The sequence below is a fragment of the Anolis carolinensis genome, chromosome 4 (genome assembly GCF_035594765.1).
Source record: "Anolis carolinensis isolate JA03-04 chromosome 4, rAnoCar3.1.pri, whole genome shotgun sequence".
Taxonomy (NCBI): Eukaryota; Metazoa; Chordata; class Lepidosauria; order Squamata; family Dactyloidae; genus Anolis; species Anolis carolinensis.
Window position 1 is genome coordinate 32,907,363 of NC_085844.1, and position 27,848 is coordinate 32,935,210.

The following is a 27,848-nucleotide window of genomic DNA, read 5'->3' on the forward strand; positions in this document are numbered from 1 at the left end:
CGTCAAGCCCCGTCGTTTCGCCCCGCCCCCTGCCTCAATGTCCAATCAGAGCGAAGGGCGAACTAACCCCTCCTTTTATTTGACCACTCTCAGGCAAGTTGGGAGGAACCCGAGCTGTCTCTTAAGCCCCGCCCTCATATTATCAACGTCCAATCAGAGCGAAGAGCCACAAAGGGGCGGGCCGTTATTAACGAATCGGGCAGAAAGATAGGTCAAGGCTCCCCCAAGCCCCGCCCTGCACTTCTCATTCCATCAAAGCGAAGGGCAGGGCAAGCAGTGGCCACACCTCTTCCCTTATTGCAGCAACTACATTTATCGTGCCTTTCAACTGACGTCATAGCAAAGGTATTTCTCAACCCTTGGCCTTTGGACTACAGTTCCCAGAAGCGCTCGCCAGCGTGGCCTATAGTGAGGCATTCTGGGAGTTGAAGTTTACAGTGAAGTCTTTTTCCCCGTTCTCTCCATAGGTGGCGCTGTTTCCCTAGTCTAGGTTAGCCTATCGTCACGAATTCCGAACTTGGTGCTGGAGAGTTTCGAGGAAGGCGCATGCACGCTCGGTGTGTTTCCTCAAGGAAAGGCGTGCCTGTGGAAAGAAGCCGGGAAGGCGAGGCGGAAGATGTGGAAACTGGGTCCAGCAACCGAAGGCCGCCCAGGTGAGAGGAAACGCCTGGGAGTGAGTGTGGGTGCATCTACACTGCAGAATTAATTGCAGTTTGGCACCGCTTTAACTGTCATGGCTCCAGGTTATGGAATCCTGAGATCTGTAGTTTAGTGAGGCATTAGCATTCTGGGGCAGTGAAAACTAAAGGCCTTGCAAAATATAACTTTGAGGATTCTATGGCAATTGGTCACCTTGACTAGCATTGGATGGCTACACAGAGAATGACTACACAGAAAAGCCATTGAAATCCACAAGCATGTGGACAATTTCAACAGAAAGGAGGAAACCAGGAAAATGAACAAAATCAGTTTTTTAAAAACCTAAAATCAGGACAGTAAATAAAGCACGATACTCAAAATACAGGGGAATTCCAGACAGAAAGTAATCAAGGCCAGCTAACACCTCCCAACAAAGGATTCCCCCAGGCCAGTCAGGCTTGGAAGCTGCAAGGCCATTCAGTGCCAATCAAGGTGGACAGGTGCAGCATTCACACTTGCCTCAGGCAGACAAGAGTTCTTTCTCCCACCCTGGACATTCCTCAGATATATAAACCCCACTTGCCTAGTTTCTAACAGACCTCACAACCTCTGATGATGCCTGCCATAGATGTGGGCAAAACGTCAGGAGAAAATGCTTCTGGAACCTGGCCATACAGCCTGGAAAACTCACAGCAACCCAAAATTAAAATATTTCTATCCCATCTTATATTTGAGAATTTTAATGCAGCATGATGTTCAATTTTACTGAAAGATGTGTTATTAGTAATAAATAAAATAACCAAATCTCTCATGTCTGATGCTGGGATGGAAAAGGGCCCCCAGGCAACAGATTCATAGTGAGATACATATTTTTTAAAATAAGACGAATAATTATAAGTATGCGTATTTTCCGATATTTAGATTATGTGTCAGTGTTAAAAGTTTTATTTTATTTTTAATTTCAATATTACAGCTGTTCTGCTGTATATTTTTTAAAAAATACATAGAGTAATACTTCTGAGGACGGCTTAAAGAGCTGGGTATGTTTAGCCTGCAGAAGACAAGGCTGAGAGGAGACATGATGAGGGCCATGTATAAATATTTGAAGTTATAGGGAGGAGGGAGCAAGCTTGTTTTCTGCTGCTCTGGAGACTAGGATATGGAACAATGGCTTCAAACTACAGGAAAAGAGATTCCACTTGAACATTAGGAAGAACTTCCTAACTGAGAGCTGTTCAGCAGTGGAACTCTCTGTCCTGGAGGGTTGTGGAGGCTCCTTCTTTGGAGGCTTAAAAACAGAGGCTGGATCGCCTTCTGTCAGGGATGCTTTGAATACAATTTTCCTACTTCTTGGCAGGGGGTTGGACTGGATGGCCCATGAGGACTCGTCCAACTCAGTCATTCTCTGATTCTATGAAATACCTTCCCATGCTAAATGCTAGTTTCCAATTCTGTGATTCCTTTTTCCATCATAGATGGATTTTAAAAGTTATCTTCAATTTCAGGACAGCTGTACCACCTTTTAGTTGGCGTTGAGTATGTTGTTGGGCGCAAGAATTGTGGCATTTTAATTCAGGATGATCAGTCAATTAGCCGAAGTCATGCAGTCCTTTCTGTTAGTCAACCTCAAGTGATGCTTGTAAGTACCTAATAACCTATTACAAATGAATTTGTGGAAATTTTTTCCTGTTCGCTACTTCAGTCACACAATATTTGTGATCTTTTGTGCAAATACAAAATGTAATAGCTTCAACTCAAATTATAATACTTGTTAAAGGGCATAAGTAACTGGTTGCTGTTGTCAATTTTTTAGATTAATATAATACAGATCTATCTAACACATTAAACTGATTTAAGGTGTTACCAGGCTAAAGATACCATATAGTACATTCAATGATGTATCTACATATGTATTCATTCAATTGAAGCATCTACACTAGGCATGGGAAAACTTCGCCCCTCTAGGTGTTTTGAACATCAACTCCCACAATTCCTAAGTCCAAAACACCTGGAGGGCAGACGTTTTCCCATGCCTGATCTACACCAAAGTGGACATCTTCTTAATGTCTAGGGATTTCCCCCCACTTCTAGAACATGGAGGGGTGTGTCTACTCTTTCAGTCCATAATTCCTTCCCTATAAATCATTTTGTCTGAAGCTATGGATTGCACCCTCTGGAGCAGTGTTTCCCAAACTTTGGTCATTCTGATGTTTTGGATTTCAGCTCCCAAAAGCTCCATCTAGTTTAGTCAATGATTAGGAAATCTTGGAACTGAAATCCTAAACATCCACAGGATCACAGTGTTTCCCACACTGCTCTATAAGGCATTCTTGATACCAGTTCCATTTAAGTTCACAAGGACATGATTGGCATTTAGTAGTCTCTGAATTTTTGAAGTGTTTGATGTATCAGGAACATTGGAGGTGCCATTTGAGCATCAGGGAGGATTGACTTCGATCACGCTTTACCCTGATCCATATCTTTGGACATAAAATAAATATTTTTGAGCCATAAATAAAATATATGGAACATGTAAAAACATGCGCCAGTTGTGAATAAAACAAAGACATTTTATGTTTTTAGAGCCAGACTTCTTCACTTCCTGTGTTAACTTTAAAAGACTTATCTAAATATGGTACCTTTGTTAATGAAGAAAAGATAACAAATGGTATTCCTAGAACATTGAAATCTGGTGACAGAGTAACTTTTGGAGTCTTTGAAAGCAAGTATAGGTAAGAGTATTCTGTACTTTATATATTGTGTGTTTTTTTAAATAGTTATTAAATGATATGTAGAATTATGTTGCTATATATTTATTTCCAACTCCCCCCTTTTTCTTGTTGTACTTTGCAGGGTAGAATATGAACCTTTGGTTGTGTGCTCCTCATGCTTAGATGTTTCACAGAAAAGTCTGATAAATAAAAATATTCATCAGCTGGGAGGTCATGTAGTTAATGAGTGGAAAGAAGAATGTACTCATCTTGTTATGGTCTCAGTCAAAATCACTGTGAAGGTAAGTTGTATGAGTTCACATGCGTATGTGTAAATGTTTCTAAGTCTGCCTCTCCAAGAAAGACCAAAACCTCTGTAAAACAGTCTCTCCAAGCCCCATCCCACACAGATAGCCCAGAAGCATACCATGGTTGATGGTATTGAAAGCCATGGAGAGTTCCAGCAGAACTAAGGGCCCTCCCACACAGCATATAAACCAGAATATCAAGGCAGATAATCCACAATATCTGTGTTGACCTGGGTTATCTGAGTCCACACTGCCATATAATCCAATTCATGCAGCTGTGTGGAAGGGGCCAATTTTTTACGTAGGTCATCTACTAAGGTGACCAAAATTGAATCCCATAACGAGGTCTGAAGCTAGATTGAAATGGAGCTAGATAATGTGTTTCATCAAGGAGCCCCTGGATCTGGGTTATGCTCTAATACCTTGACCACATGAAAAAGATAACGTAGACTGTCTGATAGTTCTCTAGCATAGTAGTACAGGGAGAACTTTTTAAATACTGATCTCATTACAGCTTCTTTTAGAAAATATGGAAACCTGCCTAGTTATAGGAGGCATCCACTAATCCCGCCTAATCTGCCAGTCCCCTTCAGGCTACTTTCACCAGCCAAGAAGGACATAGGTCCACCATGCATGTGATGGCTTTCACCTCTACCTGGATCCTGTCCAAATCCTCAGGTTGTATAAATTGAAATATATCGATTTACACTGGACCAGCAAGGTCCTACCAGACCTGTATAAACTGCAGCTTCTAAGACAGAACAGATCTCAGTGATTTTGTCTGCTGAATGCCATGCAGACACTGACAGCAGGCTACAAGGCGCCTTACATACTATCCTTGTGGAGCAAAATGTAATCTCCTTTGGATGATAGTGCATGCTAAAGATGCTTAGTAATGGGGAAGGTGTGCCTGCTGTGCCTTCTTCCAGGGAGTGATAGTTTTATGTGATACTGTCAATCAGTGGGAACCAAAGAATTGCTTGATTAGCTACATAGATATGTGTATGGATGAGAGTAAAGTAAGACCAAAGGAGGAACACCAGTATATTTTTAAATATGTAGGAAATTATGCTAGTAGTTTTCTATTTTATCTGCAGACAATATGTGCATTGATTTGTGGCCGACCAATTGTGAAGCCAGAATATTTTGATGAACTAGTCAAAGCTGTAGAAGCACAGAAGAATTTCCCAATACCTGAAAGGTAATGAGATTCATTATAGATTTCAAAATAATTCAGTCACTTGGTCCCTGATACTGTAATACTCTTGACTTCTGAGTCCATTTCAAAGTGATAATACTGTATTTATGTTCAAACTTAATTGTTTGGAATATAAATACTTGCAAGAATGCTTCTCAAATCAACCTAGATATACTATATATTAAAATCTGATTTAGTTTGAGAAGAGGGTGGTGTTTTTAAAATTTCATATAAATAATACGTAATTGATTTCTGATATGTCTGAAGTGGCAACACTGATGCGGGAAGGGTGGTAAAAGTTGTATACAACCTTGAGGGTATTTAGCTTGACTGCACATTTAATGTCACACAAAGTGGATAGGAGGAAATCCTTATGTTTGTCTTAGATGGGAATTGTGGATAGCCTTTGCACTGAGAACCTGTAGTGAACATTATGAAATTTGTGTGGCACTGACCACTACTACACACACACTTTTGGCAGCTGTAGTGTGAATACCTGAAACAAATACTCATGATTGGTGGCACTGGTGGGATTGCGTGATTGGAAAACACCATATTTGTTCTATACTATGGTGGGATAAAGAGTGGAAACCCCACATTTGGTGGTCTCAGCAGTGAGCTTGAGTGCTGAGAACCCCACATTGTCTGTTACTGAAACTGCTGGGGATCCAACCTAGGTTTTTTTGTTGTTGTATTCATAACGTGTACTATTTTTGAATTACTAGAACTGAAATATTGAATGCAGTCTCTACCTATTGACCTCAGGGTGCCATTGAACCATCATGCTGGTTTCAGGTAGAAAGAAGAAAGAGGTAGCAATCACTAGCATATTGTTGATAACTTCTTCTAAAACACTGGACAGGCTCTCCCAGTAGTTTTATATAGCTACAATAAACTCATATGGATCTTTAGAAAAGCCCCTTGAAGACCTAACTTCCCATATAGAAAAATAGTAATCTCCCAGCACCTTCACCTATCACAGTGGTTCTCAACCTGGTGTCCCCAGATGTCTTTGGCCTACAACTCCCAGCCAGTTTATCAGCTGTTAGGATTTCTGGAAGTTGAAGGCCAAAAACATCAGGGGACCCCAGGCTGAGAACTACTGATCTATCATGTTGGAAAGGGGGCAGATACAGTGCAGAGTAATGCTTGCCTGTGCAACCATAGAATTGATTCGAAGAATAACATGACTGAGATCAGACCAGAGTGACCATGAAATTCTGTTAGATTGAAATGACCAGATAAACTATACCATTTAGAAATATCTAGAACTAAGAAACTAAGATGACTTTTTAGTTTGTAATTTCACAAGTCACGAAGCTACAGGGAAAGCTTCCTAAACAATGATTCTGTCTGTGTAACATTAAAATGAATTGTAAAGTTAAAACATCCATGCTATGAGCTATGAATGAGTTAAACCATTGGAATGTTATGGAGCATGTGTAGATCAGGAAGGAAATTTGATGTCTCAACAACTGGGAGGCTCGACACTGAATTGATGAGCTCATAACAGTTTTGTATCAATATATCTGTGCCATTTGTTCTGTCTCTTGCATCATGACCATGTAGCAGTAAGTGTAACTCAGTTGTAAATAATGTAAGTTAAGATAAGAGCCCAAGTGTTTGAAGTGACCTAATTAGATAATTAGGAGCACTTCGGCTAGTTACTTGTATGACAGATTCGTACTATTAAGCCAGTTGAAACAAAGCTATCTTTCACTGGAAAAGATAAATTGTAATTGTTTGCTGAGTACAGCTTTCAATTTGTGTTGCTTGCTCTACCAAAGAATTCTACTAGTTCTCGAGAAACTTTAAGATATCCTTGAATGTTATGAGACTGTAAGGCATTCTTGAATTTTGTCAAAAGTCAGTTTTCTTCTTTTCTTCTTGCTTTAACAAACAACCCTTGTTCTTCATTTAAACAAAATAAAACTCAAAAGATGACTTCATTTTACAGGTTGCTATAGAGATCTCTATGGTAGTATTCTCAAAGTGGTACATATACTCTTGGGATTATGTACATTAATAAGCTGTTTTTAAATGGAATTGTGACTTTAATGCTTGTTTCAGTAAAGCATTTACTTCAGAGTGTATCTCAATTTCCAGTGTTAGATGATTCAACTTAATTTATATTTTAATATTAATAAAACTATCTAAAAGAGGTATTCTTTTGTGGTGATTAGTATAGAGTTACAACTACAAATTGTTGTCTCTTGAGGACTTGCTGTACTGAATACCTTTTGCATTTTAATTCTTATTTCTGTTTGACAACTGTGGTTTCATATGAACTGTTATTTTTGGACATATTTTTAAATATGAGATAATGTTTTCAATTTTTTTAAAAAAACAAATGCCCAACATTTGAAAGTTATTGTTTGCCCAAAGCTCTGTTCAGGAGCCGGATCAAGAGAAGAGTGTCAAATAGAAATACAGGGAGCACATAGAAGTCATATGTTCATTAATGCATAGATATGGGCTGAAGAGTATACCTGAGAGTTTTATGTGTAAACGTAGTAAACAAACTAGATGTGCCCAGATTAGAATATATGTGGATTAGAGCTAAGTAGCTTGTTGGAAAGGAAATTACCTTCCTCTTTCCCATTCAGTTGTAACTATGTGTAGAATATTGTCTATGTATATGGTTGTTTCTTGCCTTCCAATAATTTTTACTTTAAGCAATGTAGAATGGAATATCATTTCATAGCATTTATAACCATATGTTACTGTTTTAAAATTATTTTATATTTTTACAGCTTTTATCCTCCCATCAATGAGCCAAGTATCAAAAATGAGAAGATTGATCTGACTATCTGTCCTAGAAGAAAAACAGTCTTCAGTGGAATTACATTTGTGTTTCTAACTGCTAAGCAGGTAAATAGCTATGTTTGTTGTTAAAACCTTGAAGAAGAGAATTTAAGATGCTTTTATATACTGAGGTTATGTTTATAGCACAGGTAAATTGTTCTTAACATGTAGAACAACAGCAGGGGCAAACTTTGGCCTACCAGACATCTTGGCATACTGCTCTCATCAAATCCATCTTGAGTGGCGGATGGTGAGGAACTGTAGGAGTTTTAGTCTGAAGAACCAAAGGTTGCATGCCCCTAATGTAAGGGCTTCATGTGAATAACAGAAACAAGCTATAATTCAGTAATGGATGCAGATTCCCATGAGTGAATGTACATAGGGATCGCTGGTTGTATTGTGCACTAAAGGCTATTCATTACTCATATAGAGATATGCTTTTGCAGATGTCTAATTTCAGTTTCAACTGGGCCAGGAGTTTGACCCTATTATGTATTCAAGTGGAATCTGGACAATCAAATGTCCTTGATTGATATGTATCAGATGTTTAATGTTGGAATCACAGAAACCTTAAAGGGCCAGAATTAAAAGTGTCTTCAAAACAGAGTTTATTGAAATAAAAGGAAAAGGACGCAGGGATACTTAAATGCAGTTCCACTGGTCAAAAACTCAAAAAACCAAACCAGACCTGGTTCAAAAGTGTAAACAGAAATGTAATCCAGCTCAACTGGATGCAAAAAGTGCTCTAAGGCAAAAGAAAAAGGCACAGTACACAAATGGTTAACAGAGGGAGTTGCAAGAAGAGAAGCGTTGTCAGCCGAAGTCCAGGGTCGAAGCACAAGGAATCCAAAGCAGCGTTGCTCCAGTGTCTGCAGAAGCAGTGTCTCCAGCCAAACCGGTTCAGGTCCCAACTGCAGATCCAAACATGAAACAGGCAGCAGCAAGACTACAAGAAACTTTCCCAATACCCAGCACACAAACGCAATATATGTTTGCAGAAGGTATAATATGATAACAGTGAGAAAGAAGACTGAAATAATTATTGCTTTTGTCAGATTTGTGTGTTGAGTCTTGAGGAATGCCCACATTAGTTGCTTTCCTTTTCAAGCTTTCGAAATGATCAGCCTTTACTATAGATAAATGCCATGTTAAGGAAATTTCTGTTCTAATTCTATATGATTTTTAAATTCAATTCTAGCATGCAAAACTGAGCCCAGCGATTAAACTTGGAGGAGGAGAAACAAAGCTGATTAAAGTAGCAGAAGAAGATGCTGCTGCTTCTTTGACAGCACCTAACATTTGTGTCGTTGAAATAGGATTATCACAGTCTCAAGCATCTGTTTCTGGTGTAGAGAGGAAATGGAATGATACAATCACAGCTGCTTTGGAAAGGTGCGATCGAATTGCCTGTGACTAAATTAGGATTGCTGATATCTTAGTATAGACCTAACTCGGTTGACAAAGCCTCTGACAAGGAATCTCTTTTTTATAAAGTCTTTATACCTGTTCAGTCCTTCTTGACATATTTGGGGGAAAGGTCAAGGATGTCTAGCAAAATGTAGTGTGTTGCAGTAAACAACACCAGCAAAGCTTGAACGAGGAAAGAAAAGAATTCTGTTGTCAGTCCTACCATTTTGAGTCCCATATGAGAGAAAAATGGATTATAAATCAAATAAATCCACACATTCTGCTGTTGCTTGTGTGCCTGCCTAGAATAGACAAGGTAAACAGATGCTGCCTCAAGAATCCCTTATTACATATGGGTGAACAGCAAAGCAGAGAAAAGGGACAAGCAGATAAGCCTGTGTCATCAGGTATTATTATATTTATATTTATACCCCACTTTATCTCTCCCAAAGGAGACTCAAAACGGCTTGACATAAAATACCTGGCAAGTTTTTTTTAAAAAAAACCCATAGATCTATACATCAGGTCACTAAAATGGAAATTATAAATAAAGAGGAAACTGGTAGAAAAAAACATCCTTGCATGTACTATGAAAAAAGCTTTCAAGTGGCCTCTAAAAGATTTAAAATAGTTTGCTTACTTAGATGTTGAAATTAGCGTATTAATAGAAGATTTTAATAGTTGCTTTAATGGCTTAACTAGTTTGGATCCAAGTATGTATTTTTTCCTGTTGATTAAACAGTTGAAGAATATTATTTTCACTTTACCAACTGGTGCTTTTAGGTATAAATTCTGATTGCAAGATTGTAGCCATGAAGGTGCCTAGATCAATAGAACTTAAAATTGGGAGTTGTTTTGAATGAATCTATGCTGCTAGTTTGTAAATTCTGGAATGAAGAGAAACATGTGCATGTATGTGTTTATTCCTATTTGAAGCTGCACTTTTGAATGCACCCAAAAAAATTAGGAATGGGTTACCAGAAAAGATTTGTAACACTGTTTGCATACTATCTGCAACCCTGTGAATTATGGATGAAACTGCATTCTGAAAAAACATCTCTGTGTTTTAAGTGCTCCCCCAGAATATTGTTGAAGTGAATGATCCAAGGTTGATGTATTGATAGTGTATTTTGTTTCTGATAGGAAGAAGTATAGGACAATTTCAGAAGCGGAAATTGGTTTAGCTGTTATTTTTGCATCCACAGAATGCTATTGTAATCCTCAAGCTTCACTTGGAACAGGTAAAAACCCTTCTTTCTGTATTCTTTACTTTAAAGAATTGTATTAGTAAATATTTCTAGAGATGAAGAATATTTGTATGGATTTCTTCCATAGTGAAAGATACAGCATTTTATTATTTGATGTATGTGTAGATTTTGCAAGTGTTAGATACTTAGTCTTCAAATGAAATTGTAAGCATCCAGTTCCATTTTTCCTCTTGAAATGTGTGGAACGTTTTTTCTGTTGTATGTATGTATGCAATTCTCCCCTCCTTCTGAGAATGGAGTGGTGTGCTGTGTCATTATGCTGTGTAATGGCTAAGGACCTAAGCTGAAAATGAGGACTTAAACTGAAATGCACTTTCAGTTTAAGTAAAACCACAGGGTATTTGTGTAGATAGTGTGATAAATTTGTTTTTGTTTTTTAAAAATGGGCTCATCTCTAGTACTATGGAGGTATAGAAATAGGAGGTCACACTTGCTTCTGGTGTCTTCAGTGGTGTTTCCTTTCTAAGATTTCAGTGACAGATTACTTTCTGATGTGGTTTACATCTACTCTTGCATTAAGCTTTAGCATGTACTGCTATTTGAAGTGGATGTTGTTCAATAAAAGAGGTAATACTTGCATCCTGTGTCTTCAGTACTTCCTTTCTGAGATTTCATCAGTCTGCATTCTGTTATGGTTGTCATCTACTTGTATGTTAAGCTTTAGCATATACTGCTATTTGAAATGGAGGTTGTTCAATAGTAGAACCTTTCAAGTCATGTCATAATAACTTATATTATTATGACATATATTATTCATTGTTCCTTAATGCTGCATTGAAATATTGCATAGCCTCAATAAGAGATATAAATATTTATTACTGTTGTAGTTCAGGCCAGCTTTAAAAAGCTAGAGAAGTAAGGGCCAGCTAATACCTCCCAACAAAGGATTCCCAGAGACAGGAAGCAACCAGGCTTTGAAGCTGCAAGGCCATTTAATGCTAATCAAGGTGGCCAATTGCAACATTCACACTTGCCTCAAGCAGACAAGAGTTCTTTCTCCAATCTGAACATTCCACAGATGTATAAACCTCACTCGCCTAGTTTCCAACAGACCTCACAACGTCTGAGGATGCCTGCCATAGATGTGGGCGAAATGTCAGGAGAGAATGCTTCTGGAACATGGCCATAGAACCCGGGAAACTCACAGCAACCCAGTTTCAGTATTTTGAAAAACCTCTATACAGTAAGGAAACGACGAATACAGTGGATATTGCTTTCCTGGAGAAATCCAAAAGAGTTGTTATAGGCAGCAGAACTTTTGTCAGCCTTTGAATAGTAGCAGTACCTTGCCCATCATCAAAAATTGTTTTGTATAAGTCTGGAGCTTTAAAAGCAGCATGGATGCTATAGTATCTTGGAACAACTGAACCAGTATGTCGTATTTGCAAACATAGAACTAATTTTGAGCATCTTTAAATTGTGATTCTTGTTTTTCACCATTTATTTGAGAATTGAGGATATGACAGAAGATTTTTGCATAAGTTAGAATGATGTACATAAAACATCAAGTAATTTAAAGGAATCAAAATGGCTGTTTCAGGTTGTGTTTTCAAACACTATCTGATATAGTGTACATGATTGTGAAATCCAAGTATTTATGCTCCTTGATATTTTTAAATTTTAGGTGTAAAGCCAGCATCATCAACATCAGTTGTTCAGGGACCAAGCCTCTCTCAGAATGCAGTGGTAGATGAAACTGCAATGCCCAGCATTATAGGTGAGATCACTGCATATGTAGCTGACACTGAGATGGACCAGCTGATGGATACATGGTAAATCAAAGCTTTGTTATGAATAAGATTTTGAGAGGAAACTACAATCAGTCTAGGAATTCTAGAATACAACCAGCCTTTCATATGGATTCAGCTATCCTCAGCTTGGAAATATCCAAAAATAAATCCTGATTTTTTAAAATACAGTAGAGTCTCGCTTATCCAACGTAAACGGGCCAGCAGAACGTTGGATAAGCGAATATGTTGGATAATAAGGAGAGATTAAGGAAAAGTCTATTAAATGTCAAATTGCGTTATGATTTTACAAATTAAGCACCAAAACATCATGTTTTACAACAAATTTGACAGAAAAAGTAGTTCAATACGCAGTAATGTTATGTTGTAATTACTGTATTTACAAATTTAGCACCAAAATATCACAATATATTGAAAACATTGACTACAAAAATGGCTTGGATAATCCAAAATGTTGGATAAGCGAATGTTGGAAAAGTGAGACTCTACTGTATAAGGAATGCCATTTTATTATGCTATTTTATATAATGCAGTTGAGCATCCACAGATTTTTTTTATCCATGGATGGGAACAATTTCCTGCAGATATCAAGAGAACACTGCATACAACGTTCTGTGTATATTCTGATTTACATAAACAGAAATAAGATTTATTCACATTTGTAAACGAATTTTATTTTAAAATTCTAACCCTGCCCAGATATTTTGGAAGATCATGGTTTTAACAGTTAATGTGGAATCCTATGTTTACTTTAATTTCTCATGACATTTCTTGAAACTACATTTAACCTTGATAATATTTTTGACCTGGCTTCCCCCCCCCCCCCCCCTATTGATGCAGTATGGAACAAACAGGAGAGAAAAGAAATAAAGACCTTCGAGTAAAAGATCAAGGAAAATACCATCCAGAGAATATAACTACAGTAAAGGAGACTCCAGCAAGAACTGGCACTGTAAATGTAAGAGGAGAATTGCCTATGTTACGTAGAAAACCCGTGACTGACCAGAATAGTTCAGCATCACCTCCTTCTAAAATTCCAGGGCGTAGCAGGAACAAAGAGACAGATTCACAGCAGTCAAATTCAATTACAAATTATTTTCAGGTGGCATCTAAAAAGAGGTATGTTTGCAGATATCTCTTGCATCTGTTATTATTTTCTCTTTAATTTTGATTTGTACTATCAGAAAACTATAAACACTTAGTTTTTTGTTTCTGATTTATACATCTGGCTGCATTCTGTTGAGAAGTGATAACCAGGTTATAATTGGAATAATTGTAGATGGACTTATAATCCCATGAAGTTGAATACTACAATTGCATAATGTCTATATTCTCATAAGGGAGACATAGGTCCCTTCCACACAGCTGTAAAAACATTATCTTCTGGGTTATATGGCAGTGTGGACTCAGATATCCCAGTTCAAAGCAGATATTGTGGATTATCTGCCTTGATATTTTGAGTTATATGGCTGTGTGGAAGGACCCATAGTTGCACCTTTGGGACCTTTATCCAAAAGGAGCTAGTGGTCCCAATGTACAATGTATTTTGCTGTGCAACTTGTTCCATATTGCAATGGGAGATGCCTGGTACAGTGAGACATCTTGCATGGTGTCCCATTGTGCATCACTGCAATTCTTTGTCTTGGTTGCAAATGCTCAGTCATCATAATTTTATGTGTTGCACTCTCTGATAGCCTTTGTTTTTATAAATGCCTTATTTCTCAAAAATCCATCATTCCTGAAACATTTTAGCTCCATGGTAATTGAAAAAGCAGGAAAATTTCAGCTGAAATTCCTACACGTTTAATTCCTAAAAGCTTTGACCATATAAATGGCCTTTTTTGTTCAGAAGCTTTCTGCCAGCCTGTGCTTAAAGATAAAATACTTTCTTGAGTGGGACTTGGGCCATTGTAGTACTGTGATTTGAGTGTTGGACTATTGTTGCAAGACTGGGGTTCGAATTCTCATTCAGCCCTGGAAACCCATTTTTTCAGACAGAGGAAGTTTACAACAAATTTTTTCTTACCACGAAAGCCTTAGGATAGAGTCAGATTGACAATAACAGCAACAACATGATGCATTATGAACCCATAATAGTGTAAATGGATTTATATCCCGCCATTAAGATTAGTTGTAAATGTGTATGTTTGGCATCTGTGTAGCAGAATTTTAGTTTGAAGTGTCTTTTTATGTTTCAAGAAAAAGAAATGAGGATGGAGAAATCTCAATAGCAAAATATGTAAGGAATGAAATCAAGCCACCAGAGGGTTGTGGACATTCTCAACCTGTAACTCGTTCGCTGTGTGAAAACAACCCAAAAAGATTTCAAGAAGAACACAGTGCTTATATAGATGAGTCATCATATATAGACACAAGTAGAAAATCTGTCACAGAGAATAAAAAGTCAGAAAAGTTTGCTGCTGAAAGTATTCCTTCTGGACAGTCCAAATCAAAAAAGAGGAAAGAGATGGATGATTCAGTAGAGGATGAAGCCTCATTAGAACTTATCTTTGCGAGCCAAGAGTTGGATTGGGAAGAGGATGTCAGAGATTTGGCTGAACAAAAAAATGCCCAGGATCCAAAAAAGAAAAGGAAAATGGAAAATAAAGAAATGATTTCAACAAGCACAGAGGCTAAAGGACCTTTGGTAAGTTCTTTTTAACTGTTTTGATATATATGTTGAGTCCTTCAAATCACAACACAACTGCCATATATACTCACACATAAATTGAAAAATTACTGCCCCCAAATTAATCCCAAAAAGGTGAATTGACTTATATCTGGATCAGTGCAGTATCTCTGACACGGTGCCACTTATGGCCTTTTTGAATCAACGATAGCTTTAATCAATACAACTTTTTTCGATGCTACCCATATAGAGTTAAATCCAACTAGATGGTTTTTTTTAAAGAGTAATTTAAAAGGTTTCTCTAAAAAATGAGGCAATATTTTGTAAAGCTTTAAATAGAATTGCTGTTTACTCCAAAATATGGGAATGAGGTAATACCATGTAATTTTGCAGACTCAGCCTTATTTTATTAACTTAAAACTAGTTAGATAAATGACAGTTAATTAAATTTGCGAAGATTTCATAACTGCTCTATCTAAACCCATTCAGGAAAGTGATTGCAAATCTCTTTTTGCCAATAAATCTTGCCAAGAAAATCTTATGAGAGAGTTTGGATGTCAGAGACAGAACGCCACCAGATAAGATTCAACACAGTTTATTAAAGATACAGAACCAAAAATGCCCGTAAAAGACAAAGGGCTAGGCACACATTGTCCTTCAAGGTGAAAAGACACTAAAAAACGTTCAAAAGATAAACCGGATTAAACTGGAGTTTAATCCGGGTTAAACTAAAAATGCTTACTTCAGCCTGGCACTTTAAACAAACAAAAGCTGGTAAACAAAGGTTCAAAGAAACACAAATAACTGGCAGCAGATACTTCTCTGCTACCAAGAGCTTTGATTGAGTAAGAAGTTACTCCTCCGAGCAGCAAACAAACTCCGGGTTCAAACACATCAATCAGGGCAGCAGCGGTCAGCGAGGTCTCAATCCGGTCCGAAGGTCGAAAGCCAGGTACAGATGTCTTTAGTTCACCAGTTCCAACGATAGCCACAGGAAGGATAGTCCGAGGTCGTAGTCAGTCAGTCAGTCCGTCAGCCAGTCAGTCCAGAGTAGGCAATTAATGTTCGTCAAAAAGACGACGGAGGTCCAAGCTATTAAGATTAAACACAGGTTGCACAACAAAAGCCCACACAGTTCCTCCCGCCGCCTATGCCCAGTGTCCTTGGTAACTTACGTATTCAGCAAACGAATCACACCCGTCTTCAGGAATTTCCCAACAAGAGCCCAAGCGTTCGTCCAGATTACCTTGCCCAACGCAATTAGCCCTGGATTCTAAACCCCATTTTATGCCAGTTCACAACTCCTCATCGCTGTCAGCTGTTACCCTAATTCCAGGTGCCTCATCCTCATCCTCCTCATCAGAGCTGAAACACCTTTGACTACGCCCCACAGCATCCCCAGCTGTGGATCCCGTTCCATCCCTCCAGCTTGTCCACGGGTCTAATCCTGAAGGCCCCCAATCGCCTTCCATACTATTGTTGCCGGTGGCACCCAAATCCTCCCTCACACGAGTCCATTCCATGTCATCCTCCTCTGAGCTAACCATCTCTTCCTCCATTCTCTCGGTAAAACCCTCAAAGGAGTCCTCGTCAGATGGTTCTGCAAATAAGTCCCGCAGCCGCTTCCTTTCTCGCTCCTCAAGAGAGTCTGACTCCCGAGGAGTCTTACGACCACGTCTCCCAGAATCGGAGCCATAAGGCTCAACCATAACATTGGAGTTGACTTTAATGCATGTAACAAAAAAAAGTGCATGCAGCAAAATGTTATTTTCCTTTGTATAACCTTTATATGGACATTCAGTAATTATCTAGTTCAGGTATGGGAAAATTCCATTCCTCCAGATGTTGTGCTACAATATACAATTCTCGCAGTTGGCCGTGTAGGTTAGGGCAACTGGGGCTTGCAGACAAAGAACAACTGCAGGGTTGCTCTTTGCCCACCCATGGCCCAGTGTATCTAAGAATCTCTCACAAATATAATCACGTATGTGACTATCTTCTGTATTTTTAGAATGCAAAAGCTTTTTATTATTGTGTTACAGTTGTTCTCCTGTATGATTTTTTGATGGATTGCAAACATTGCCTTTGTTGAACTGGTACATTAAATCAACCGTGCATAATGTTACATCCAGGTATTCCTAGTTTCCAGAATTATGGCACTCAAAATTGCTGTAGCAAAATCAACAAAGGATCTTGTGGCATTTTTATGGATCAACAATTTTATTATTATGATATAAACTTCTTTGTCTGTCAGTTGCAGCTTTGTGAGTTGCCTTTGCCAAAGGTGGAATAAGACTCTTGATATTTTTGCTTAGCTTTGAAAACCTTTATACAGTAGAGTCTTGCTTACCCAACATTCTGGATTATCCAATGCAGTTTGCCCCCCGCCCTGATCCACAGCTGTTTCTCTAGGCAGCAAAGATTGAACTTTTTATGGATTTAATTTCCAACAATGTTGTCTGTAAGTTCATTTTATGCAATTCTATCTTTATTTGTAGTCAATTTATTGGTCGCCAATTTTCTTTAGTCAATGTTTTCAATATATTGCAATGTTTTGGTGTTAAATTCATAAATACAGTAATTACTACATAATGTTACCTTGTATTGAACTGCTTTTTCTGTCAATTTGTTGTAAAACATGTTTTTGGTGCTTAATCTGTAAAATGATAATGTAATTTGACGTTTAATAGGCTTTTCCTTAATCCCTCCTTATTATCCAACATTTTTGCTTATCCAATGTTCTGCCAGCCTGTTTATGTTGGATAAGTGAGACTCTACTGTATTTGCTTAGTGCTTTTAAAACTGAAGTTAGCTGGCTTGGAAAACAAAGGTCAAGGATAATTTGAGAATTGAGCAGATGCTAGAATGGATCCTGTTTTCAGCAACTCTTGCTGTATTGGCTATATTTTAAAATCTATTTACATGCATCTTTTTTATCATACAGCAAGAAAAAGAACAGATCAGTCCAGCTTTAAGCCAAAAGGAAGAAACAAAAGATGAACCAGTAGAATCTATAAGGAGTGACTCAAATGTAAGAAGTGTCTTCATTTTGACATTTAGCACATTTAACTGTAGTAAAATATTGCAGGGCGATCTCTATAAGTTAAAAGGGATATTCAGATTTCAAAGGATAGCAAAATGTACTTTATTTAGTTGCTGTTTCATTTTTGGAAACAACAATGTAAATCCAGCTGTTATTCCTCACCAAATCAATAGGATTTACCAAGTTCCCATTGATTTATTTGAAATATCAGTCTGGACTAGTAACTGGAGTTACGTCAGTGTCAGGTAATTTTTAAAGGGAACTTCCCCCCTGCTTTGTTAATAACTGTGATGACCCATGGGCCTTGTAGTCCTGCTCAGGACATTGTAATTCCTGATGAAGATGAAAACTTGGGTTTTTTACCTTCCCAGTCTGAACTGGATTCCTCTCAGCCAGATCTTTCCCAGGCAGATCTGGGAACCCTGCACCTGCAAGAAAGTTGTCTCCCAGAAGTATGTCAAACAAGCCCAGAGCCTACTTCTCCCGTGTTCTTGCGCCGGGAGTTTTGTAAACAACAGAGAAGTTTGGAATCAGCTTCGCGCAGGAGTGCAAGAATTGCGGCTAAGAATGTAGCCAATTAAGACTGTTTCTCGTGAGAATCTTTAAGGAGTTTAACATCTGGTCTCAGAGTTTAGCTTTCGTTTCTGATTCCCAGAGAACTGCTTCGGTGGGAAAGTTAGACTCTATATAGGTGTTTTACCCGCGTAGTAACTTCGCGGAGTCAATTCGTCAGCCTACGGAGCGAGTTGTGTCTGGACAGCGCGCTCCGATTCAAGCCTCGCTCCTGCTCAAGCCTAGCCCTGCTTTCCAGCCTTCGCCTTGCTTCCCAGCCTTTGTTTATCTACGGACTTTGCCTTGTTTCCCAGGATCAATCCTTGCCTTGTTCCACGGATTTTACCAAGTTATTCCACGGACCTTGTTCTTGTTCCTAGTTACCTTGTTCCACGTTTTAAGCCTTGTTTCAAGTATCAAGTTATTTCCTAGCCTTACTCAAGTTTATGGACTGAAGGACCTTGTCATCTCCCCTCACTTTGCCTGGCAAAGTGAGTGTTTCGGTTATTGGATTACAACTTTGGACCATAATATTTCTTATTGGACATTGCCTTTTTGGACTAATTTTGACCTTTCCTGAAAGGTCCGCTTCTGAACTAACTTTTACATTTGTTTTTATTAACCTTATATATTTCCTTAATAAAGATATTAGATAGAATCTGGCCTCTGCGTATGGTTATTGGTGCTCTGTAGCCTGGGTCGTGACAGTTTGACTCCGCCACCCTAAGCACCAATTAACCTCGGCCAGAATGTCTACCGGAACCGTGCCCGGTGGGCAGCCACTGAGCTACACCATCAGCAAGGACGAAGTGGATCGCATCCGCGACAGACTCAACGCCCAGGATGGAGAAATAAAGGGCTTGCGGGAGCGCGGAATCCGCCTCCCGGCCATGGCGTTGCCTACCAAGTTTACTGGAGAAGCTTCTAAGGTTCATGTTTTCCGTCGCCAATGTCAAGCTTATCTAGAGGCCCGTGATGCCGAGTTTCCCCAAGAAGACATCAAAGTGGCGTGGGTCTACAGTCTTCTAGACGGGCCAGCGGCCAATTGGGCGACGGCACTGTTCGACCAAGCCTCTCCACACCTAAGATCAGCGCAACACTTCTTGGACCACCTCAAGGAGACTTGGGGAATCGAGGACAATTTGGAGGCAGCCGGTCACAAACTCCGTCGTCTATTCCAAGGAGACAGACCTATGTCTCAGTATATAGCCGAGTTCCGAGTGCTGGCCCACAACACCGGCTGGAATGATGTAGCCCTCAGAGGACAATTCCGGGAGGGTCTCAACATTGAAATGCTGGAAGAAATCTCCAAGGTGGATCCTCCCCAGACCCTCGAGGCACTCATTGATCAATGTTTACGGGCTGAAGTCATGATTGCCAACAGGAAACAGTGGGTTCGAGGCCAGGGCAGTAGAGCCGGGGCAAAACCCCCCGCTCCCGCCAGCGTTCAGCCACGTCCAGTGTGGAGACCCCCACCGCCAACCCCATACCCCAGAGGAGGCGAGGAGGTGCCGATGCAGTTGGGCAATGTGCGTCCCAGACTAGATGCCGCCGAGAAGGCCCGTCGTCAACGCTTAAACCTCTGTTGGTACTGCGGGAACGGGGGCCACTTCGCCAGAGAGTGCCCAGCCAAAGGGAAGCCTGCCGCCCGTCTTGCGGCGGCGTCCTCCACGGAGACGAAGACGTCTGAGCCGACTGGCACACAGCCGGCGGGGGAAGCCAACGACCGGGTGTAGAGAGGCTCGCCAACCCGGTCAAAAAATCCATTCAAGAGCCGCCAACCGGGGTCCTGTTCCTTCTCGTGGTCACATTATGGTCAGCAAAAAGGGGACCCGTCATGATCCACGCCATGATAGACTCTGGAGCTACCAACAATTTCATTGATAGAGAGTATGCCGACTCTCTGGGATTACAATATCATGATTTCAAGAATGCCCGTGTGGTGCAAGCCATAGACGGCCGCCCCCTCAAGACGGGCCCCGTAAGTCAGTGGTCGGAACCCACCAGGATGTGGATAAGGGAACATATGGAAGAGATTTCCTTCTTTGTTACCGAGGTTCCCCATTTCCCTGTGATTTTGGGAATTCCATGGCTGACTCTCCACGACCCTAACATCTCCTGGTCCAACAGAGAACTGCAGTTTGCTTCACAGTACTGCCAAAACCATTGCCTCGTAGCCAAGGTCTGCCATGCCACAGACACCGAGCCCATCATCACCTTGCCAAAGAAGTACTCCGAGTATTGGGATGTATTCAATGAGAAAGAAGCCGAAAAATTACCCCCACATAGACCTTATGACTGTGCCATTGACTTGGTGGAGGGGGCCCCGATCCCGCGAGGGCATCTTTACTCCCTGACTGAACCAGAGCAAGAAGCTCTCAGGGAATTCATAGAGACAAACCTTCGCAAGGGATTCATCAGACCCTCTCAATCCCCAGCCGCCTCCCCAGTGATGTTTGTGAAGAAGAAGTCAGGGGAACTACGCTTGGTGGTGGACTACAGAGCATTGAACAATATCACCAAGCGGAACAGCTATCCCCTGCCCTTAATCTCGGATCTACTGGATCGGCTTCGAGGAGCCAAGGTTTACACCAAGCTGGATCTTCGGGGGGCTTACAACTTAGTTCGCATCAGGGAAGGGGACGAGTGGAAGACCGCCTTCCAGACCAAATTCGGATTATTCGAGTCCCGAGTTATGAATTTCGGTTTATGCGGAGCTCCCGCAACGTTCCAGCATTTTGTCAATGACATTTTTCGGGACTATCTAGACAGGTTCTTGATAATCTACCTGGACGATTTTTTGGTGTTTTCTAGATCACAATCAGAACATGAGAACCACGTCAAAATGGTGTTACAACGATTGCGGGATCATGGACTTTATGCCAAGCTGGAAAAATGCGCCTTTGATCTACAAGAGGTAGATTTCCTGGGTTACCGCATCTCGCCTCTAGGGCTTTCCATGGATCCAGCCAAGGTTTCAGCAGTATTGGAATGGCGGGCGCCAACTAACAAGAAAGAGGTGCAGCGTTTCTTGGGGTTCGCGAACTATTACCGCAAGTTCATTCCAGATTTTGCCCGCTGGTCCGACCCCATCACTAGCTGCATCCGTGGAAAGCAGCCTTTCCGCTGGACTGATCAAGCAGAGAAAGGGTTCCAGCAACTAAAGAAACTATTCACCTCCCAGCCAATTCTACAGCACCCAAATCCTGGAACCCCTTTTGTTGTGCAAGCGGACGCCTCTGATGTGGCTATTGGGGCTGTACTCTTACAACCGGTGGGAGATCACCTCCATCCCTGTGCCTTTTACTCTCGTCAACTAACCACACCAGAGAGGAATTACACCATTTGGGAAAAAGAACTACTGGCCATAAAGGCAGCCTTTGAAACTTGGAGACATTGGCTAGAAGGGGCCAAATTTCCCATTGAAGTCCACACTGATCATCGTAATCTAGAACATCTAAGAACTGCCCGCAAACTAAATCAGAGGCAGCAACGTTGGGCTTTATTCTTCGAACGTTTCGACTTCCAGATTCATTATGTGACCCCAGCCCAGACCAAGCAAGCAGACGCGCTGTCACGTAAACCGGAATACGCTGCGGGACGTAAGGAGACCTTTGAATCCCAACTATTACAACCCGAGAACTTTGCCACGCTCACAGTGGGGAACACCAAATCCATTCCCATTGGTTCAACTTCCTCTACTCCAGGGCCCATCTGTGCTCAAGAAATCAGGGCTAGTCAGCAAGCAGATGCCTGGGCGCAGGATCAACTTCGTCAAGGTCTGCATTTTCCTTTTTCGCTTAAGGATGGGCTGCTTTGCTATAGAAATCATGTTTATATCCCACCCGGACCGGGCAGGGAAAAAGCGCTTCGTCTGTGTCATGACTGCAAACCAGCAGGACACTTCGGACTATTTAAAACCATGCATCTGATCCTAAGGGATTTTTGGTGGCCCAAGATCCGCAAGGATGTGGAAAAATATGTCAACACCTGCCCAGTATGCCAGCGCTCCAAGATAAGAAGGGAGAAGCCCTCAGGGCTTTTACACCCCCTTCCTACCCCATCTCGCCCATGGGAAATAATTTCTGCGGATTTCATCACTGACCTACCACCTTCCTGTGGATTCACCACGATCTTAGTGGTGGTGGACCTTTTCACCAAGTTAGCCCATTTCATTCCCTGCGAAGGCCTCCCCACGGCCAAAGAGACTGCGGATCTATTCCTTCAACATGTTTTCAGACTACATGGATTGCCCAAGAGTTTAGTCACAGACCGTGGATCTCAATTCACCTCTCGTTTTTGGAAGGCGCTACAAAAACTATTGGGCATAGACTCTCGCTTATCTTCAGCTCATCATCCCCAAACAGATGGGCAAACGGAGCGCACCAATGCCACTTTGGAGCAGTATCTTCGCTGTTATGTAAACTACCAACAGGACAATTGGGCTTCTCTGTTACCACTGTCTGAGTTTGCCTACAACAATGGAGTTCAAGCTTCTACAAAAGAAACGCCGTTCTTTGCAAACTACGGCTTCCATCCACGTTTCTTTCCCCCTGTCATTGAAACTTCAGAAGTTCCCGCAGCAGAGGATTGGCTGCAGGAACTCACAGCGGTGCAACAACTTTTGCTCCAGCAACTGGACCAAGCCAAGGAGGACTATAAACGCCACGCTGACAAACACCGCCAGCCGGGCCCCGAAATCAAGGTAGGAGATCGGGTTTTTCTGTCCACTCGCTTCCTGCCCTCCCACCGCCCTTGCCGGAAGTTAGATGCCCGTTTCATTGGCCCCTATCCAGTGGTGGCGCAATTAAACCCCGTGACTTTCAAACTCCAACTTCCGCGTTCAATGCGCATCCACCCAGTGTTTCACCGTTCCCTGCTCCTTCCGGCGGATGGTGTGCGTCCTGATACAGACCAACCGGCCCCCCCTCCTGTTTTGATGAATGGGGAGGAGGAGTTCGAGGTTGAGGACATTTTGGATTCTCGCTTTCACCGCCGCCGCCTACAATATCTCATTGACTGGGTGGGTTTTGGCCCTGAGGAGCGCTCTTGGGAAGACGCCTCCACTGTCCATGCTCCTGAGCTAACCCGTCGCTTTCATCAGACCTATCCCGCCAAGCCGCGACCTCGCGCCTCGGGGAGAGGGCCCCAGTTTGGGAGGGGCCTTGAGGAGGGGGATAGTGTGATGACCCATGGGCCTTGTAGTCCTGCTCAGGACATTGTAATTCCTGATGAAGATGAAAACTTGGGTTTTTTACCTTCCCAGTCTGAACTGGATTCCTCTCAGCCAGATCTTTCCCAGGCAGATCTGGGAACCCTGCACCTGCAAGAAAGTTGTCTCCCAGAAGTATGTCAAACAAGCCCAGAGCCTACTTCTCCCGTGTTCTTGCGCCGGGAGTTTTGTAAACAACAGAGAAGTTTGGAATCAGCTTCGCGCAGGAGTGCAAGAATTGCGGCTAAGAATGTAGCCAATTAAGACTGTTTCTCGTGAGAATCTTTAAGGAGTTTAACATCTGGTCTCAGAGTTTAGCTTTCGTTTCTGATTCCCAGAGAACTGCTTCGGTGGGAAAGTTAGACTCTATATAGGTGTTTTACCCGCGTAGTAACTTCGCGGAGTCAATTCGTCAGCCTACGGAGCGAGTTGTGTCTGGACAGCGCGCTCCGATTCAAGCCTCGCTCCTGCTCAAGCCTAGCCCTGCTTTCCAGCCTTCGCCTTGCTTCCCAGCCTTTGTTTATCTACGGACTTTGCCTTGTTTCCCAGGATCAATCCTTGCCTTGTTCCACGGATTTTACCAAGTTATTCCACGGACCTTGTTCTTGTTCCTAGTTACCTTGTTCCACGTTTTAAGCCTTGTTTCAAGTATCAAGTTATTTCCTAGCCTTACTCAAGTTTATGGACTGAAGGACCTTGTCATCTCCCCTCACTTTGCCTGGCAAAGTGAGTGTTTCGGTTATTGGATTACAACTTTGGACCATAATATTTCTTATTGGACATTGCCTTTTTGGACTAATTTTGACCTTTCCTGAAAGGTCCGCTTCTGAACTAACTTTTACATTTGTTTTTATTAACCTTATATATTTCCTTAATAAAGATATTAGATAGAATCTGGCCTCTGCGTATGGTTATTGGTGCTCTGTAGCCTGGGTCGTGACAATAACCAGTTTGTCATCATCTCTTAAATTATCTACACAAACTATCATACTAATTGTTCTGATAAGGAAAACCAGGACTACGGAAGTAGTAGTAGTAGTAGTAGTAGTAGTAGTTATTATTATTATTTTATTTCTTACTTGCCTCTCCTCGTGGCTTGAGGCAGGTTCCAAATAATTAAAACACACACATTGTAAAAATAGGCTGGTTTTCCTGTATTATTTATAAAAAGAGATGTAGAAAGTTAAATAATGTCCTACAAAGAAATATATGATTTGGAAGATACAAGATGAATACATTGATGTGTGTATTTTATAGTTCATGAATAGCTGTTTTAATTTTTCTGATGAAATAAAGTTAGTTTTTAAAATTTGGAATACAGAAGCTGAGAGTACAATCACAAAAATAAATGCCTGGAGAATAAAGTGCTGGTAACTTAATTATAAAGGATTTTTATGAGAATGATTTTAATTTTAATAATGGTTTTATTTCTTTTTCTTCTCTAATAAGAATCCTGGTAAATTTGCAGATGACTGTAATCTACCCAGCAGACTTTTGCTCACTGAATTTAGATCATTGGTTGTTAGTAATCCAAAGAAAGATGTTTATTGTGCTTCAAAAAAAGATTATGGACATTTGAACAACTTTAAAAGATTTAAAAAGGTTGGTATCTACTTTTGAAGCGTTATGAGACAGCACGATTTGATATACAGATAAGTTTTCAGGGATAGGTTGTATAAGATCTTCTTCCAACTTTGTTTTTTGTGTATGTGTGTACCTTTAAACAGATCAGCAGATTCTCATGGAACCGTAAAGGCTTAACTAGATAACCGAAAGCAACGTTTTATGCTGATGAGGTTTCATGCTTTAAGAAATGCATCAATCTTAATGTGGTACAAGGTTCCCTAGTGCTTTAGTGCCTCTGAGGTGATGGGCTCCAGGTTTGGGTTGGATTACCAGATTATGTTCCTTTCTGTCAGAGCAAATAAGAAGAACAGCCCATCTGGAAAATGTCCTCCTTTCAACCCAAAAGATAATCGTAGAACAGCAAATTCCAACAATATTTTCTCCTCCAGAGCAGTGGGACCTGCATTCAGGATGCCCTGCCAGACCTGAAAAGAATGATTCCTTGAGTTTGGAGCAGAAAAGAAATAATTAGCATGGCGTGCTACTTTGTCACAGACCTGTACCGTATACCGTAAAGGTTGGCTGAGAAATAATCAGAGAAATACTCTGTTTCATAGGTAGCTTATCCTGGAGCTGGACAACTCCCACACATTATTGGGGGATCGGATCTGATAGCTGCTCATTCTAGAAAGGACTCTGAGATGGAAGAATGGCTGAAGCAAGAAATGGAGGTAATGAATACCCATGCTCTCTCTTCTTAATAGTTTTTTGCATATCTAGAATACCATTTCCTTTTAGAGAAGGGAGAATTGAGAGTGTTTTGTGGGAAACTTTGTCCTAGAATGTGCAGTATTCATGATAAGAAATTTGCAAAAGAGATAGGTCCTAATCCTAGGATGTAGAATTTGATATGGGGAACATTGTCCATGTTAGGGATCTGCAATAGAAGGAAGGGATGGAGCATTCATCTTGGGTAGGTGTGCAACATTCCATTGGGGTAACTGTTCTTATACTTTTGCACTGTTAGATGGAGAACGGTCATGTTTACTAGTGAGTACATCTATGTGATGTTTGTATGAAAATGTCATTCTTGGTTGAATCTCTTAAAACACTTAATATTTCTAGGAACAGACTCGCCATGAGAGAGAGGAATCACTTGCAGATGACCTCTTCAGGTGAGGACCTTCTTTTCAGTGGTGAACTCAGTGACTGCTTGTTATGTGAGATAATGCATCAGTATTTTTCTGAAGGCTCTTCATTTACAACCCCCCACACACATTATCCTTCTTAATATTTTTGCGAAAGGCATTCCCTAAACCAAAGAACTGCTGCACAGAAAATCCCAGCTTTGGTCCCTACCAGTGTCCCATTTTCCAAGATGTATGACATATAAAGAATGTAAGTGCCAAGCAGATTCCCATAGGAGGGAGTCCTGAGTTCAACCTCTTAAGAATTTCAGAATTTAGAAATTAGTGATGTAGACCACTTCACATCTGTGGTGTTATCCCAGTTTTAAAATTTTGACATCCTTTTTGTATTAGTAAAGTTGCTTCTTCAGTTTGCCTGTGTAGTCAGATCATCATGTCTTGCGTCATCCCCCATCTGAGTTATATTGTAATGTGTAAATGTAATATACTTTGAGAATGATGAAATCCTGTAGTCGGAAGGGACTGCAAGGCCCATCTAATCCAACTTCCATACGCCTTCATCACTGATTAACTGTTAACAAGCTCTTCCATTAAAATTTTATTATATTTATATCCTACCTTTAGCGAGTCCTACATGCCCCTCCTCTCCTCGGCCTCCCCTTCAACCTTGCAATAACTTTAAATTATATTAATTCTTAATTTTTTTGTAATTTTATTGCTATTCTATAACAGCATTATTCATTGTGTCAGGGGCCTTTTGCGAGGGTCTTAACAGGAGTTGAAAGAAAACTTTTTATATAAATGAAGACGTCACAGTCCATTTCACTTTTGGTTTTAAAACTTGGCACTTACCTTATGTATAAATTTTATCCTTTTTCTCTTTATAGATATGAGCCCCGTATAAAAAGAAGATAATTGTGCCTTGAAATAGATCTGCAGTGAAGAAAGTATTTCTTGACCTGCTTGCTGGTGATAAATCTGTTTTTCATTATGAAGAAAGGACAGTTGGCTGCCTTTTAGCAGCATTGTTCTGTATGCAATTTTCTTTTACAAAAGAAAATGAGATTACATTGCTTTTAAAAGGGATTTTTTGTTTTAACCCTTTTGTGGTATAATTTACATATGATATGAGTACTGTTGACATTTTATAAAAAGATGACATGGATCTTATCGCATGGCTTCTATAATTTTTCTCTTCTGTATTGTTTTGGACCTTTCAAATTAGCTTTTTTTCACTAGAGCTGTATTGGTCTCTAAATGCATGGGAAATATTTTCTTGTCTTTGGTTCTCCAGTTTTGATGCTAAAAAATCAAATAACTGTGGAATCAAGAGAAGCTGAAAGAGAAAGATAATTTTAAAATTGATCTGTTTGGTGGGCTTCTAATATATTTTTTAAGCATGCTAGCTCAAGTCCAAATCTATCATAGTTCTGTTTATGCCTGCAGAAAGTAATCCCAGATCTCTTCCTTCCACTGTATCTTATTTATGTTCTTAATTTAGAAAAGTTCAGCACGTCTGTATGAGAAAGGTGGTATAGATCCTGTGTCTTATTTGGCTTAAAAATCTGAAGTATCATGTCAATAGAATAAACATCTTTCCATGCTTCCTGTTGA

At 40.5% G+C, this 27,848-nt stretch overlaps 1 protein-coding gene across 2 annotated transcripts; it reads left to right on the plus strand.

Annotated features, from left to right (window-relative positions):
• The first annotated feature begins 254 nt into the window (after nt 1-254).
• nbn (nibrin) lies at nt 255-27,848 on the plus strand. 2 transcript variants are annotated; one of them, XM_008108410.3, is made up of 17 exons: nt 255-345; nt 468-653; nt 2,145-2,278; nt 3,223-3,371; nt 3,493-3,652; nt 4,756-4,859; nt 7,610-7,727; nt 8,860-9,053; nt 10,212-10,309; nt 11,961-12,108; nt 12,925-13,203; nt 14,284-14,731; nt 17,658-17,744; nt 24,970-25,122; nt 25,704-25,817; nt 26,212-26,261; nt 27,122-27,848. In XM_008108410.3, the coding sequence occupies exons 2-17, from the start codon at nt 617-619 to the stop codon at nt 27,147-27,149; spliced, it is 2,301 nt and encodes a 766-aa protein (XP_008106617.1). In that variant the 5' UTR covers nt 255-345; nt 468-616; the 3' UTR covers nt 27,150-27,848. The 2 variants fall into 2 exon arrangements, with proteins under 2 accessions (XP_008106617.1, XP_062836268.1); XM_062980198.1 differs by lacking the exons at nt 255-345; nt 468-653; nt 3,223-3,371 and having other exon boundaries at nt 2,149-2,278.

Bases quoted from the DNA above. Each gene is read 5' to 3' on its own strand.
- nbn (XM_008108410.3), top strand. From the start codon at position 617: ATGTGGAAACTGGGTCCAGCAACCGAAGGCCGCCCAG. The intron at 3,653-4,755 runs GTAAGTTGTATG...TTTTATCTGCAG, and splicing joins CAGTCAAAATCACTGTGAAG to ACAATATGTGCATTGATTTG. The intron at 7,728-8,859 runs GTAAATAGCTAT...ATTCAATTCTAG, and splicing joins TGTTTCTAACTGCTAAGCAG to CATGCAAAACTGAGCCCAGC.